Source organism: Ictalurus punctatus, chromosome 23 (assembly GCF_001660625.3).
Source record: "Ictalurus punctatus breed USDA103 chromosome 23, Coco_2.0, whole genome shotgun sequence".
Taxonomy (NCBI): Eukaryota; Metazoa; Chordata; class Actinopteri; order Siluriformes; family Ictaluridae; genus Ictalurus; species Ictalurus punctatus.
This window is the reverse complement of record NC_030438.2, coordinates 19,494,050-19,510,980: the sequence shown is the minus strand read 5'-3', so window position 1 is coordinate 19,510,980 and position 16,931 is coordinate 19,494,050. Positions and strand designations below refer to the sequence as shown.

Genomic DNA, 16,931 nt, shown 5'->3' with positions numbered 1-16,931 from the left:
TTTGTCCTGGACTTGTTTGATCACTCCTTGGTCTTCATGACTTCATTGCCCCAGGTTCGACTCTAATTAAACGGATTATGTGACTTCTGGTTGCACCGAAATTATTTCAGTTTTTCCACACCAGCTTATCTGTTCACAACATTTTTATTTGTATATAATTTTGGAAACTGTATTCATATTTTTCCACTTTAGACACTAATCACAATTCAGTCCATTTCAGTTCCAGGTTGTAACATTACAAAATGTGGAAAAGTTAAAGGGGGTGAATACTTACACAAGCCTGTGTAAGTGCTGAACTTGGCACCATTTACTCACTCATTCATCTTCAGTACCATGATGCAATGTACTTAAATCATTTGAATAATCAGTGATTTTACTCTCGTCCTGTAATCCTACTTAATAATACAGACAGATAAGGATTCATTTGACATCAAGGCATCCAGGTAATTTTCGAACGAACCAAAACATAAACATAATACAGAGATTTTTTTCCCTTTTTTTAATAAAAATTATGTTTCCTGACATAAATCAAACTGTAAATACAGAACTGACTGAAATTTAACTCGTAGAGGTGTGTGTGCGTGCGTGTGTGTGTGTGTGCTTCTCCTGAAAGTATCTGTTAATGATTATCTATTCAACTTCAGAAAAAAAAAAAGAAAGAAAAAAAAGGCAAGAAAATCGATAGCACCGATTATGCTAACGCTCAGCTTTCAACAGCGCGTGCAGTTACTAAACTTCAGGTAGCAGTTAGCTAGTTAGCTTCAGTGCTAATATAAACGAGTTTAAAGTTGTCCTTTTAAAGATTTCTTAGCTTAATACAAATACCTAACATTACAAGTAGCGGAGAGAGACTAAAATAATGATAAGAACCACGTTAACAATTAAAAAAAAAATTACCTCAGTTTCTTATTTGCGTGTTTTCTCTGAGGTAAAAGTTCGTTACGAATCGGTTCTAGGAATCAGCTCTTTGAATCGGTTGTGTGAATCGGTTATTTGAATAATCTATATGAGTCGGCTCTTTGAATTAGCTCTGCAACATGGCTTTTTCAAGGTGAACTTTGGGAGTCGACTCACAGTTCAGAAGAGCCGTTTTGGTGATTTGATGAAAAATAACGGTCGAAAATCATATAATGCACAAACATTACAGTGGTCTGAAAACGGTTTGTGCAGGACGTCCCCAAATTATACACCTGAAAAAAACGACCACTTAAGTGACAACTTTTATTTTGTGTAAAAATACAATCATGCAGGGTCATTCATGGACATTTAGGGGTCCTAAGTGACCAATGATTCAGCCTACTCATTCAGGTCATATTATTATGCAAGAATAAACAGAATTATTACTTCATTATCTTGGATGAGGGGGAAAAACAGTTTACTAAAAAAATAAAATAAATAATAATAATAATAATAATAATAATAATAATAATAATAATAACAACTGAACAAGAACCACATACGCAGGGAATTCAATTTCTATACAAGTAAATTATATAAATAAAATAATTTAATAAATTATCAGAAATTGAAATAAATATGTAGTAAAAAAATTGAGGTAAAGAGTAATAACCATTACAAAAAAATGTGTGAAATGACTAAATTGCACATTTAAATAACATAAATAAAATAAAAAATACATAATAAATAACATAAAAATACATTTTAAAAATTGGAGTGCACTTTTTCCTACACATTTCAACTTCATTTACTTTTTTTTAAAAGCAAGGTCATCAAACATATTATTATATGAAATAATTGTATGAATAATTATATTGAAATAATATATACAAAATAACTACATGCTTCTTTTTTTGTTCTTTTACGTCCCAGATCATATGAACACTTTGTTACATTAGTTACCTATTTTAATAATGTAAATGCAAAAAACCTAAAGTGTGCTTATTTATAAATTTTTTGGGGGATATCATTATTAAAAAATCATGGCGCCCCCTGGTGGTCCGGGGGCTTAAGTGAACACTTACACCGCTAGCAAGAAACAGCCCTGCAATCATGTATTAAAATAAAAACAATGAAAAATAAATACTGAATAAAATGCATGAAAGGTGTTTTCTACTGACTGCAAATACACATACGTAGAATGATTTCAGTACAACACACAGTGTATTATTACTTCCTTTAAAACCTCTGGCTAAATTCCTGACATCTCCACCTTACAGTAATTTCCTTAAAGTGAATGTTCTTTTTTTATTCCAGCTCACACAGTGTCACTGTGTCGTCGACCCGGAATCCTGGATACAGGGCCTCAGTGAATGTTGTGTGAAATGTGTACGTGTGATACACCCTATCAGCAGAGATGATAAAATAGGAGAGTGTACCAGCCTGCCAGTCTAAATAGATACCCATTCTTCTGGAGGGATTGGGTGGAGGAGATACCACTGTCTCCTTGTTATTGTAACCAGCGTAATAACCATAGTTGTTAGAACAGAACAGAATCCAGGATATATTATTCATCCCCAGTTTGCAGTCATTGCTGCGACCTTTTCTGTTGATACCTTTGTACGTTACACCATTGTAAATGTTATTGCCGGTCCACTCCGTTTCCCAGTAGAAGCGCGCATCTCTCAGGGACTCTCTGCACAAAATCTGGGCGTAATACTCAAACCGATCCGGATGGTCCGGATACGAATACTGACTTCGAGTCCTTGTCACCTTTTTGTCATCACTCAGAGTCATAGTTCTGTGTGCAGTGTTTGGATCCAGGGTGATCTCACAGGCGTCTGCAGAAATTGTGGCTCAAAATCAATTCTTAAAAATACTTGGCCCATTAGACTATATTACAGATCTGTAGCTAACATTTGGTATAGAACTTGAGATCTTAAATGGAACTTAAAAGAACGTGACTAACATAAAATGACCTACAAAAACTAAATAAGACAGTCTTACAAAGCGTTAATATAACAAAATATGTCATTAGAATGTGCCCTCATGTTGGAAGATACATTGTTAAACCCAGTTGTGTATGCTCTTACATTTCTTTAGTCCGGGTTTGATCCTGCACTCACCACAGTGGTCCACACTATAAAAAGAACAGAGAAGTCATGTAAGAGCGGTGATAATTTAGTCTTTTAACACGCTAGATTCCCTATGAAACCTTCAACAGGCTACAAACTCTAAATAAAAACACGGAACCGTTTTGTCATTAAAGACATCCTTCAAATTAAAACTTTCATCTTGGTCTTTTATGTGGTTTGGTCATACTGTTTATGATTCCTCGGTATGATTCATCCACCACCATTTTTTCCTCCTCTAAATATCTTCCGATTTTTGATTGCTACCGTGTCCATATGGATAAGGGAAAAAAATAAATATTACAATTATCCAAAATTTATTACATTCCAGGCTTGGAAGCTGTAAAAAGCTGGGCTCTAGGACACAAGTATAGTCTATCTCAGATTACTGGCATTTGTACTCAGACTTGTCTCACCCTTAGGCATTGGCCTTGCTAAAAATGGTCTTGCTCTTCACTGAGAGTGTTGTCTTTTCACATGCACAAAGTTTTTCCTAGAAAGCATAGTCTATTTAACCTTTGGTATAATGCACGAATTACGCCAATTAGCTGAAGTAAATAGTTTGAAAAGGATTTCATGGTTTTCAATCTCGACTCGATCTCAGCTAGTCCTGGTCTTGGACTTGACGACGCCTGCTTTGACAAGAGCCCTAGTAAAATAAAGTAGCCTTTTCTTCCTGTACTCCACTCACCTCAGTTTCTCCAGGTTAAAGCGTGGATTATCTCGTACAGCAGACAGCTGTCTCACTCCTGACTCTCCCGGATGATTGTAGCTGAGGTCGAGCTCTCTGAGCTGTGAGTGATCTGAGCTTAAAGCTAAAACTAGAGCGGAGCAGCCGTCTTCTGTAACACAACACCCTGAAAGACTGCAGAGGAACAACTATTACGGTTTATTCACAATTAATAAATACACCACCAACACACACCTGATACAGTTCCAGTGTGCTGCAACAAAAGCTTTTACATGGTAAGTGGTAGCTCAGTGGTTAAGACATTGGGCTACTGATCAGTAGATCATGAGTTCAAACCCCATCACTACCAAACTGACACTGTTTGGCCCTTGAGCAAGGCCCTTAACTGCTCAGATGTATAAATGAGAGATGTAAGTCTGCCAAAATGCCATAAATGTAAATTTATGGCAAATACAAACTGGCCTCAAAACCAGATAATTATCTCTGAAAAATAACTAAAGTATAATAGAGCGTCTAAAATGTTAACATGGATCTTGAATTTCAGCATAATAACTCCTTTGATAATGTAGACGTGGTAAAACCCAGAGAATTGCTTCACTGTTCTGTTGCACTGATGTGTGCCTTTAACTCACCCCAGTTTCTGCAGTGAGCATCCTGGATCCTGAAGACCAGCGCAAAGCAGCTTCAGCCCTGAATCTTGCACATCGTTGTCTCTCAGCTCCAGTTCTGTCAAACGAGTGTGGGAACTCAGAACCAAGGCCAGGTTAGAACAGGACCGTTCTGTGAGATTACACCATCGCAGACTGCAGCACAGAAAAGAAATAAATCATAAGTAGTAACAAAGCGTCGGTCTGAAACCGTTACAGCTACTATAATATAACAGCATTTCTAACTTGTATATCTCAATTAAAAAAAGCCTAGACATATTGTAGTATTCACCTGAGATTTTCGAGGAAGCAGTTTGGGCTGGATAATCCAGCACAGAGCAGTTCCACTCCTGAATCTCCAATGTAATTGTTGCTGAGATCGAGCTCTCTGAGGTATGTATTTTCTGACTGTAGAGCCAAGGCCAGGGTTTTACACGTCTCATCTGGGATGCCGACATCAGCAAGTCTACAGATGAGCAAATACATAGATTACTGATCACCAGTTCTGATCCTGGAGATCTACAGTACGTTGAATTAGGCTGGGAAATGATTTCTTTCCCCATTTTTCTCCAAAATTTTGTAATTTGCCAATTTTTCGAGCTATCGCGTCACAAGGCAGCGTAACACATTCAGAGGAAAGTGCTATCCGCCCTCTTCCGGATACATGAGGTAGTGCGGAACTAAATTTTATAGGATAGTCAATCTTCAGAAACAAGATTACGTTAAGTTGGAAAAAAAACAAACAAAAAAAAAACATGTGATGGTAAACCTTATACTCTTGAGTTTACAGTCTGGATCCATCAGTCCAGTAGAGAGAAGTTCTACTCCGGAGTGGCCGAGGTTGTTGTAGCTCAGATCCAGTAACTCCAGTTTACAGTTTGGATGTGTTAGTCCATCACAGAGCTGTTGCACTCCAGAGTCTCCTAGCTTGTTGTAGCTGAGATCCAGCTGTCTCAAGCGCGAGTTGGGTGACTGAAGAACCGTTTTCAAGGCTTCACATGATTCATGGCTGAGGTCACATCTGTCCAACCTATAGCGTAACAGAAACGATTTCAGCTTGTTTTTAAGTTGTTACCATAACTCATTTTACTTACGGATGTTCAGCTATTGACAAAACTGACCGAATGGAGATTACTATAACCTAACCTGAGTTTCTCCAGTTTACACTGCAGACTAATCAGTCCAGCAGAGAGAAGCTTCACTCCGGAGTCTTTTAACTCTTTATTGCAGCCGAGGTCGAGCTCCTTCAGGCGCGAGTTAGCAGATTGGAAAACTGAGGCCATTAATTCACAAGATTGTTCTGCGAAGTTTGTGCCAGCCAATCTGCAAACAGGTAAAAAGCAGAAAAACATACATACATCTGTTTCGAAGTCGGTTATAAAATGTCTGATCTGCTAACTGCTTTCTACAGTATAAGATTCTACTGGAATCATTTCGTTTCGCACACTCTATTTGCAAAGCTTCAAGACATCACATCAAGTTCCATTATTATTGCAAACATGAGCAAAACAGTTACAAACCCGAGAGTCTGCAGTTTACAGTGTGGACTCATCAGACAGTCGCACAGCAGCTTCACTCCTATATGTTCGAGCTCGTTGTGACTGAGAGTCAGCTTCTCCAGTTTGCTGTGTGGATTTGAGAGGCCGCCACAGAGAAGTTTCACTCCTAAATCTCCCAAACTGTTAAAGCTGAGGTCCAGTTCTACCAGGTGTGAGTTAGCAGACTGGAGAATGGAAGCCAGGGTCTCACAGGATTCGTCTGTGAGGTTGACGCCAGCAAGACTGTGGAGGGTTGTGAGATAGAATGAAACAGATCGATGAGATTTCAACTAAAACGACATCATTTGGAAGTCATAGCACAAGGGTTTAATTCTATGTTTATGGAAATGTCAGGGATTCGGGGATCGGATGCAAGTGAAAGTGGTTTATTTACAAACAAAACACAAACATCAACAATGCAAGTCTAAGCATGACTCAAGACCATGACTCAAGACCATGACTCAAGACCATGACCAACGCAACGCAACGCAACAGACACAAGGTAACACAGGACAAACACTATACAAGGGAACATACAAAAACCAGGGCTTAAATACCGTGCTCATTAGGTGCAATCAGGAACAGGTGTGTGTGATCAGTGGGGTCATGTGATGTGCAGAGGCTGATGGTTAATGTAATCCATTGCTGATTTTGGCGCTAACATGACAGGAAACTGCTAGTTTTAATCCTTTATCATTCTCCAGTAGACTGCTATAACAACGCTCTTGCCACTCCTAGCTAGTATCAGCTGACTAGCTAACTAACCTAGCTTTCTCTCAGAAATCTTCTCAGATTCGGCAGATCCAACAGAGCAAAACTGGCTGTGCTCTGGTTGGGAGGGGCATACTCACACTCCTGTGACTTACAGTGACACTAGCCAATCAGGGACATCTGTGAGGTTGTGTATGGAGAAGAGGGCAGATAGCGCTTTCCTCTGAGTGTCACGCAACAGTTGGAAAAAAGATTTGGCTTCACGGAGGCAGTACCTGTTTGCTGTTATAGATGTTGTGTCATATGGGAAAGTAAACTAGTGGGTGGGAATTGGCAAGACCAAATTCGGAGAGCAAAAAAAACCCAAACAATATTTTGTAGCATATTTCAAAGGCTGTGTCAGACCTGCATCTATACTATAATAGTATAATGCTAAAATTTTAGATTTTCTTATACAGGCATTGCATCATCATATCTCTATTGCTACATTACCTCGATGTTATGCTTACGATTCGGACATTTTTGCATAGAAACTTACCTGGCTCTTCTCGAAGTCTTGACAACTGGTAACAGTCTCCGATATCCCTCAGGAGACGTTTTACACATCTTCAAGTCAAATTCATTCATCACCTCCTCTGACGTTAGCAGCACATAGGCCAAAGCTGAGCACTGGTCCGGTTTAAGCTCCGTCTCTGACTGCGTGCCTGATCTCAGGAAACTACGGATTTCTTCCACCAACGAGTTGTAATGCAGTTCATTCAGACAGTGGAACAGGTTGATAGTCCTTTCTGCCGACGACTCCTTTCTGATCTTCTCCTTGATGTAGTCCACTGTTTCTTCCAAACTCTCCAAACACGGGTTCGGGAGCACGCTTCTCAAAAGAGCCCGATTGGAGTCGAGCGAGAGGCCGAGAAGAAAGCGCAGGAAAAGGTCAAAGTGTCCGTTCTCGCTCTTCAACGCTCTATCCACAGCGCTCTTGTGCAAATCTGACATCTTTACCGTGTCACTCTGATTCTCGGTGTCTTCTTGGAGTACGTTTATGTGGCTGTCTGTAAATTGAAGATGCACATAGACAGCAGCTAAGTGCTCCTGAATGCTCAGATGTACAAAGCAGAAGACCTTCTCTCGGTACAATCCGGACTCCTCTTTGAAAATTTCTGTGCAGATTGCAGAGTACTCGGTCGCTTTGCTAACGTCGATGTCGCATTCGGTCAAATCATTTTTGTAGAAAATCAGATTTTCTTTCTTTAACTGCAGAAACGCTAGCTTGGCCAGTTTGAAGATCATCTCTTTGTCAGATTCGGGCAGGTCCATGTTGTCCTGAATCAATCCGTGGTATTTCTTGTTTTTCAAATGTGTCTGGATGAGAAGAAAGTGGGTGTACATCTGGGTCAGAGTTTTAGGTACTTCCGTGTCTGATTCGTCCAACATCTTGTCCAGAACCGTGGCAGATATCCAGCAGAAGACAGGGATATGGCACATAATGTGGAGGCTCCTTGAAGACTTTATGTGTTTAATGATTTTGTCAGCGAGGCCTTGATCATCGAACCTCTTTTTGAAGTACACCTCTTTCTCCGAGTCGTTAAAGCCTCGGACCTCGGTAACCTGGTCAACGCACTCGGGAGGGATCCGATTGGCCGCTGCTGGTCGAGAGGTAACCCAGAGAAGAGCAGAGGGAAGTATATTTCCCTGAATGAGGTTTGTTAGCAGGACATCCACCGAGATTTTCTTTGTCAGGTCGCAGCACATTTCGTTGTTCGTGAAATCCAGGGGAAGTCGACACTCGTCCAGGCCGTCAAAGATGAACACGGTTTTCACTTCCTCGCTCCTTAGAGTTTTGAGTTCTTTAAGTTCTGGAAAGTACAGATGAAGAAGCTGCATCACACTATACTCATCATTTCCCTTCAAATTCAGATCGCGGAAAGGAAGTGGGAAGATGTATTGGATATCCTGGTTCGCATTTCCTTCTGCCCAGTCCAAGATGAATTTCTGTACAGACACAGTTTTCCCGATCCCAGCGATGCCCTTGGTTAGCACGGTCCGAATGCGTTTGTTCTGTCCGGGTAAAGGTTGAAAAATATCGTTAAATTTGATCACAATCTCTTCCATTCCCTTGTTCTTGCACGCATCCTCGATCTGTCTGATCTCATGTTCTTTATTGACAGCTCCATCCCCTCCTCCTTCGGTAATGAGGAGCTCGGTGAAGATGTCGTTTAGGAGAATCGGGTTCCCCTGCTGAGCATTTCCTTCACGTATGCTCTGGAATTTAAATCTAAGATGATCCTTTAGGTTAGCTCTGACATGATCTTGGATGGTCTTATGACCTTTCGCTATGAAAAGAAAAGATGAACCAATCAAATAAATTGAGGAGTTTAGACCACGTTCATTGGAAATACTGCAATAAACAGGTGTTTGATCCTACCTAACTCCAACATGACCTTTAGCGCAATCTTTGGAGCTGCATCTGAGCCAAATCTCTCCAGAATGAGTTTAGATGCCTCCTGGATATCACAATTCACCTGAGGAGTCTCAAAGCATTCTGGGTAATTTTGGCAAAGATACCACATGAAGTTTTTTGTGTCTACATGGTTCAGTGTTTGCTCAAGTAAAGACAATGAGTCCAGCTCCAGCAGGGCCTGTAGCAAAGAAAGAAGAACATTATAGCACAGGTCCGGAGGAGTTGATTCATTTTCTTTAACAGACAGTAGTGTAAGTACAAATCACAGGTCGGTGTTTCTATAGTAACAGCTATAAAAAGATGATAAATACGGTGTATAAGAGGGTATAAGTGGAATAAACCACCTGAAGATATGCTGTTATTGGTAAATAATCATCTGTGGGGTGTATCGGGGGGAATAACTTTCATTAAATGTATCAGTCAGGATTTAGACCTCATCACAGCACAGAGACAGCGCTGGTTAAAGTAGTAAATGACCGACTCCTGACCTCTGATCAGGGTTGTGTCTCCCTGCGTGTGTTGCTTGACCTTAGTGCAGCTTTTGATACCATTGATCATACTATTCTCCTTGAAAGACTAGAAACTGTTGTTGGCGTTAAGGAAACAGTCCTCTCCTGGCTCTAAGGTAACGTTTGGTGTTCCACAAGGTTCTGTTTTAGGTCCGCACCTTTCTGATGAAATTTTTCCTCGCCACCGTCTCCTCTGGCTTGCTCGTTAGGGATAAATGTATACATTTAAAATTGATATCCTGAATTGATACAGTTCTATAAAGCTGCTTTGGGACAATGTTTACTGTTAAAAGCGCTATACAAATAAAATTGTATTGAACTGACTCGAGATCACACACACGCAGTGATTTATTCCATACTTATCAATTATTATTATTATAGATACGCGGACAATTGTTTTAAATGACAACTTGGTGTTAAAGTTTAAAGAACACAGAATCACATGCTGGTGTGTACAATATCATTAATCATGACACACTCTTCAGTCCTATAGCTCTGGTGGACAGGAAGCATTATGGACTGTACAGGGTTAGGGTTAGGGTTAAAGACACTGACATCTTATGAACTATTTTTTAAAAAGAAAAGAAAAGAAAAGCCTGATGTGTTGCCTTACCCTAGCGCCCTGTGTGTAGCACTTGTCGTGTCCTCGATGCTCCACAGTTGCACACTGTTTACACATCAGGGTCTCATCTGTCTTGCAGTAAATTTCCCGAGGCATGCGGTGCTGCAGGCAGAGTTTCGGCTCTTGTGGTGCGTACATCGCCGATACAGTGGCTGATGGGTGCAAACGTAGAAAAGCTTCCCCATCGTCCTGGTTGAGTTCTACTGACTTTTCACTCTCCACAGAGACATAGCTAGGTGACGGTGAGTGTGGTCTTTCTATCTCGACACTGCGAATGACAGGGAACAAAATCAAACTGAAAGACCTCATTCACTCCCGATGAAGGAATCTTTTAAGTTGCTTTGATTAAAGTTTTGTTTTTATCAGTTTTGTTACTTATAGTTCAGAACAGCCTAATATTGAGTGTTTAATCGGTTTAAAACAGCATAATTTGGGGTTTTTGAGCTGGTTAAGAGAACTAAATAACTAAAAGGGGGACAGATTACGGTATACAGTAGACTATAACAGTTTTTTTAAGAATGGCGTTTACGTTGCTCTTTTGCAAGCAAGCACAGTATAAGTGTTAGAAAAATCTACAAGCGATTTTGCTAAAATAATAAAAGACTGTTTTATGACAGTAGTTATACAGTAGATTACTGAACTGCGAACCTTTTTCCACTGCTGTTTTTCCCTCGGCTGAACTGGTAAAGAAAATCCATGGACGCATCACTCTTCATGGACAGACAGGTGGGAGCAGGTGAGTTCGGTCTTTCTGCCTAAATGAAAGATCCAAATCATCCAAATATATTTAAATACCTTAACCACAACATTAACTATTAAACATGTAACTATTCCATCCACCCCTCCATTATCTATACCGCTTATCCTACAGGGTCACGGGGAACCTGGAGTCTATCCCAGGGAGCATCGGGAACAAGGCGGGGTACACCCTGGACAGGGTGCCAATCCATCGCAGGGCACACAATCACATACACACTCACACACCCATTCATACACTACGGACACTTTGGACACGCCAATCAGCCTACCATGCATGTCTTTGGACTGGGGGAGGAAACCGGAGTACCCGGAGGAAACCCCCGCAGCACGGGGAGAACACGCAAACGTGCTAACCACTAACTCACCGTGCACCTAACTGTGTTCCAGATATTAGTGTTTTGTTGAATAAGGGCTTTGTTACAACTCTGTACACATCCGTTGCATGATGCTGCAAGAACACACACATTCAACTCCACAATTATTGGCACCCTTCAAAACGGAGAGAAGATTCTATACATTAAGACAGATTGATACGAGCAGTCCTCACTGCTGAGGTTCCTTTGAGCCGCTCTGTAAATCCATCTGGCTCTGCTGTCTGGCCCGAGACGTGTCTTTTCATGATTGACTATAAAACAGTCACATTGTCACATAACAGTTCAGTGTGCAGTAGTGAGTAGAGTAGCTGAGTAACAGATGCTCCAGTTATACTCTCATACTGTACACGTGCTACTATACGTGTAACACATTATACATGACACATATATAACGTATATATATTGCTTTGTAAATGATAACTTACTGATCTTTGTAGATTCTCGGAGCTGCTTCTTTCTTGTCCTGTCTCTATGAGGAAGTCTCTTTCACTTTCAGACCTTTTTCCACTGCTCTTTTCCCCTCGGCTGAAATTGATATCAACAGCCATGGACACATCACTCTTCATGGACACACAGCTGGGAGCAGGTGAGTTTGGTCTTTCTGCCTAAATTACCACAAAGACTCCGTTAATATTTATTAACAATAAGCATTTGGTTGTTGATAAGATCCAAATGCTCCAAATATTTAAATAGCGCGACTTGGCATAAAGAAATCTTTGGTAACACTTTATAAAGCTTTATAAGGCTTGACATGAGCCTCTGTATATACATGTTCATAAACGCACACATAAAACGGCGGCTTTGTTCATTTACATTTACATTTACATTTATTCACTTAGCGGACGCTTTTATCCAAAGCGACTTACAAATGAGAAAGATACAAGCAAAGCGATATATCAAGCAGAGAACAATACAAGAAAATACCATACGAGATCTATTAATCGAGTTCCAGAAGAAGCAAAGTGCAGCGTAGAGGTATAAGTGCATTCTAAAAATTTTATTTATTTATTTATTTATTTTTATTATGAGTTGGTTAGGTGTTGACGGAAGAGGTGGGTCTTTAGCTGTTTTTTGAAGGTGGTGAGAGATTCTGTGGTCCGGATTGAGATTGGAAGTGCATTCCACCACTGAGGAACAGTTAGTGTGAAGGTTCTTGAAAGGGATCTTGAGCCACGCTGAGTTGGAACTGCTAAACGTCGGTCGTTAATCGACTGCAGATTGCGAGAGGGAACGTAGGCCTTCAGGAGAGAGTTGAGGTAGGGGGCGCTGTTCCAGACAAGGTCTTGTAGGTGAGCATCAAGGCCTTGAATTTGATGCGGGCGCTACAGGAAGGCAGTGGAGGGAGATGAAGAGGGGTGTGACGTTGGTTCTCTTGGGCTGGTTGAAGACGAGGCGCGCTGCATCATTCTGAATCATCTCAAGGGGTTTGATGGAGCTGCCGGGAGGCCTGAAAGCAGTGAGTTGCAGTAGTCCAGTTTAGAAATAACAAGAGCCTGGACTAGAATCTGTGTAGCCTGGTCGGTGAGGTAGGGTCGGATTTTCTTGATGTTGTACAGGAAGAACCTACAGGACCTTGCAGTTGTTGAGATGTGGTCTGTAAAGGTCAAGCCGTCATCAAGAATCACCCCAAGGTTCCTGGCCGTCCTGGTTGGCATGAGTGTGATTGAGCCGAGCTGTACAGTGAGGTTGTGGTTGATTGAGGAACAGGCCGGGATCACGAGAAGCTCAGATTTTGCCAGGTTAAGCTTAAGATGGTTTTCCTTCATCCAGACCGAGATGTCCGACAGACAAGCAGAGATGCGTGCAGAGACGGATGGATCGTCAGGCTGGAAGGACAAATGGAGCTGGGTGTCATCAGCATAGCAATGATTTGAGAAGCCATGAGACTCAATCACCTGCCCTAGAGATGTAGTGTAGATAGAAAAGAGGAGTGGACCCAGAACTGACCCCTGTGGAACGCCAGTTGTGAGTTGCTGAGTTATGGAAATACCTCCCGTCCATGATACCTTGAAGGATCTGTCAGAGAGAGAGGATTCCACCCAGCGCAGAACCGTTCCAGTGATGCCCAGGCTGGAGAGAGTTGACAGGAGGATCTGATGGTTCACAGTGTGGTTCATACAGTAGCACAAAGCGACAGGGCGTGGCGCTGACATTCAGTTTATTCTGCTTTCAGCATCAGTGGGTTTTTAAAGTTTTAAATAATATCTCTATAAATTCTTCTAAATAGCATTTCTCACAAAGTCTCCGGGACAGAGGACGTTTAAGCTTCTTTGCAGTTTCTCAGTAACGTGACGAGCAGCAGGTTTTTCAAATATTTTTTATTACCTTCAAGAGAGAGAAGAACGTGAGTCTGGCGAGGGAAAGTCTGCTTAGTTTACAGCTGCTATAGCGTAACTAACTTCTTTCATAGACGTTCCACAACATTAACTGTTCAATTTAACTATTAAAAGTTAAAAACTGCAATATGTGCAAGCCTTATACTATCCCACCATGTGTGTGCTTATAAACTGCAAGAAAACACACATTCAACTGCACCGTTATTAAAGAAAAGGGAGAGAAGATTCTATACATTAAGACAGATTGATACGAGCGGTACTCACTGCTGAGGTTCCTTTGAGCCGCTCTGTAAATCCATCTGGCTCTGCTGTCTGGCCTGAGACGTGTCTTTTCATGATTGACCTTTAAACAGTCACATTGTCACATAACAGTTCAGTGTGCAGTAGTGAGTAGAATAGCTGAGTAACAGATGCTCCAGTTATACTCTCATACTGTATATGTGTTACTATACGTGTAACACATTATACATGACACATATATAACATGTATATATATTGCTTTGTAAATGATAACTTACTGATCTTTGTAGATTCTCGGAACTGCTTCTTTCTTGTCCTGTCTCTATGAGGAAGTCTCTTTCACTTTCATTACGAAGCAGGAGAGAGAGAGAGAGAGAGAGAGAGAGATGGGGGCGGGCTGAAAGATTCTGAAGAAGCTTCACTCTCATAATAAATGTTCTACCACCAGGGGGCTCTTTTTTAAATTTTTAATCAAAGTTCTACATTTGTGTATAAGAAGCGCCAGTGAGCACGTGCTTTACTCCAGTGGTTTTCAAAGTGGGGGCCACCAGGGGGCGCCCGGGGGGCCTCAACAATTTGGTGTGAAAAATAAATTCTCACTCTGAAACAACCACACACACACACACACACACACACACACACAATCAATTCCTAATGTATTGTAATGTAAAGATGTAAGAAGAAATTATTAATAAAAAGGGGGATATATTCAGAAGTCTGTATTTTTAATGTGTTTTAAAGACATCTTGCAAAAGGGGGGGCGTCGGTGAAATGTTAATGCCATTTGGGGGGCCTTGCCCTGGAAAAGTTTGGGAACCCCTGCTTTACTCTGATACTGCTCTTAAGACTCATTTGCATAAAGAAATGCCCACAAATCACCATATAAGGTAAACAACTTTCCTTTATTTATGACCTTTATTTAGGCTGCTCGTGGCATTTGGTTGACCAAATGTAGAGAAATTCCTGTAGATTTGTCATTTTAGAGAAATGATCATTAGAGTAATGTGTTTTGTGTTTGTGAGACCAGTTACTGTGAAACAACTCGTTGAATTGGAGAGAATAAAGTCTTTATTTGCATTTCTTTCAGAATTCTTTTAATTATTATTCATTTATAAGAAGGCATAAAAGGCAGAACTATCATACCGGTTATCGGTATCGGCCGATATCACTCTGAATAATCGCTTATCGGTATCGGCTGAGAAATTTAGTATCGGTGCGTCTCTAGTTTTTCCCCTGAGAGTGAACCGTAACCTGATCTAACAGTTCAGTGTGCAGTAGTGAGTACTGTAGCTGAGTAACAGGTACTCCAGTTATACTCTCATACTGTATCTGTGCTACTGGAAGTGTAATGAAAGTAAACACAGTTACTGTACACACAGCAAATAGGCTGAACTGACGTGTGGACAGAAATATAAAAAATAAAAGCTTCTCATGCATGTCAAGGAATGCTTAAGGAGAGTACTGGAACACAAGGCCAATTCTACTGTTTTCACTAACCCTAACCTTAGGGTTTTAATTGTCAATATTAAAACAAAACATTAATGAACGCGTCGTCATTTCTATTTTGTTGTTCAATTTTGAAACCAAGAACGAATGAAGGTCGCGCGCCGTACACGGACCAGCGTTTATCCAGCGTTTGATCTCAGACTCAAATGTCTCTGGTGTATAGCACAAACAAACAAACAAACAAACAAACGAATTGTCCTCTCGCCGTTCCTGCAGAACAGGTTTATACGCGTCATATTTATTAAAGAAATATTGCTTTTGTAAACGACAACTTACCGAACTTCCGGTCTTTTTTTTTTTGCCTTGTCACTATGCGGAAGATGCGTTCACATTGTTACTACGAAGCCGAGAGAGAGAGAGGGTGGCGGGGGGGGGGGGGGGGGGGGGGGGAGCGAGCGAGAGATAGAGGAGGCGGGGGGGGGGGGGGGGAGCGAGAGATAGAGGAGGCGGGGGGGGTAGAGAGAGAGAGGAGGGAGAGGGAGAGGGAGGAGAGAGGGAGAACAGGTCGGGAAGGATTGGGAAGGGCTTACAGAGTCAGCAGGAGCTTCACTATCTCCTAATAAATGTTTTACCACCAGGTGGCGCTAGTGCTCGTGGCACTGCTTGTTTTGGACATTGTCTGTGTCAGCAGGGGCAGAAACAGGTTGTCTGAAGAGCAGGGGGAGAAACTTTCCCACTTTTCCCTCTCAGGAAAGAGAGAGAGAGAGAGAGAGAGAGAGAGAGAGAGAGATGCCTGGGTGAAAAATCTCCATGTATGACATTATCGTCTACCTTGTGATGTGCCTTTTATATGATTTTTACTTGACATTTTATCAGTGTCACCTGTCTGCACCTTGTGAGCACAGAAATCAGTAATTACTGTCAATTTAACACTGATATACCTGACAATCAGATCACACACTCTGTAAATATACCAACATGCAGTGCTTATTTTTCTTTTGTAATATTCACCATATATATATATATATATAACTTTATTCTCTAAATCTAGCAATTTTTATTATTATTTTAAACCGTGGCCCTCAAACATCATAATTTAATGCTATCTATTAACTGACCGTTCATTTTTACAACCAGACCCTTTTCCAGAACTTTGTCCTGGACTTGTTTGATCACTCCTTGGTCTTCATGACTTCATTGCCCCCAGTTCGACTCTAATTAAACGGATTATGTGACTTCTGGTTGCACCGAAATTATTTCGGTTTTTCCACACCAGCTTATCTGTTCACAACATTTTTATTTGTATATAATTTTGGAAACTGTATTCATATTTTTCCACTTTAGACACTAATCACAATTCAGTCCATTTCAGTTCCAGGTTGTAACATTACAAAATGTGGAAAAGTTAAAGGGGGTGAATACTTACACAAGCCTGTGTAAGTGCTGAACTTGGCACCATTTACTCACTCATTCATCTTCAGTACCATGATGCAATGTACTTAAATCATTTGAATAATCAGTGATTTTACTCTCGTCCTGTAATCCTACTTAATAATACAGACAGATAAGGA

At 40.9% G+C, this 16,931-nt stretch overlaps 1 protein-coding gene across 3 annotated transcripts; it reads right to left on the bottom strand.

Moving 5' to 3' along the window:
* Positions 1 to 125: 125 nt before the first annotated feature.
* Positions 126 to 15,726, bottom strand: LOC108256308 (NACHT, LRR and PYD domains-containing protein 12). Of its 3 annotated transcripts, XM_053674861.1 has the most exons (16): positions 14,193 to 15,726; positions 13,939 to 14,017; positions 11,764 to 11,943; positions 11,512 to 11,589; positions 10,854 to 10,960; positions 10,197 to 10,473; positions 9,039 to 9,252; positions 7,155 to 8,946; positions 5,888 to 6,148; positions 5,514 to 5,690; positions 5,137 to 5,397; positions 4,660 to 4,833; positions 4,353 to 4,523; positions 3,721 to 3,894; positions 2,991 to 3,037; positions 126 to 2,738 (listed from the first exon to the last, which is right to left on the bottom strand). In XM_053674861.1, exons 2-16 carry the CDS (start codon positions 14,008 to 14,010, stop codon positions 2,206 to 2,208), a joined length of 4,518 nt encoding a protein of 1,505 aa, XP_053530836.1. In that variant the 5' UTR covers positions 14,011 to 14,017; positions 14,193 to 15,726; the 3' UTR covers positions 126 to 2,205. The 3 variants fall into 3 exon arrangements, with proteins under 3 accessions (XP_053530836.1, XP_053530837.1, XP_053530838.1); XM_053674862.1 differs by lacking the exon at positions 11,512 to 11,589; XM_053674863.1 differs by lacking the exons at positions 10,854 to 10,960; positions 11,512 to 11,589 and having other exon boundaries at positions 11,837 to 11,943.
* Between the last annotated feature and the right edge of the window lie 1,205 nt (positions 15,727 to 16,931).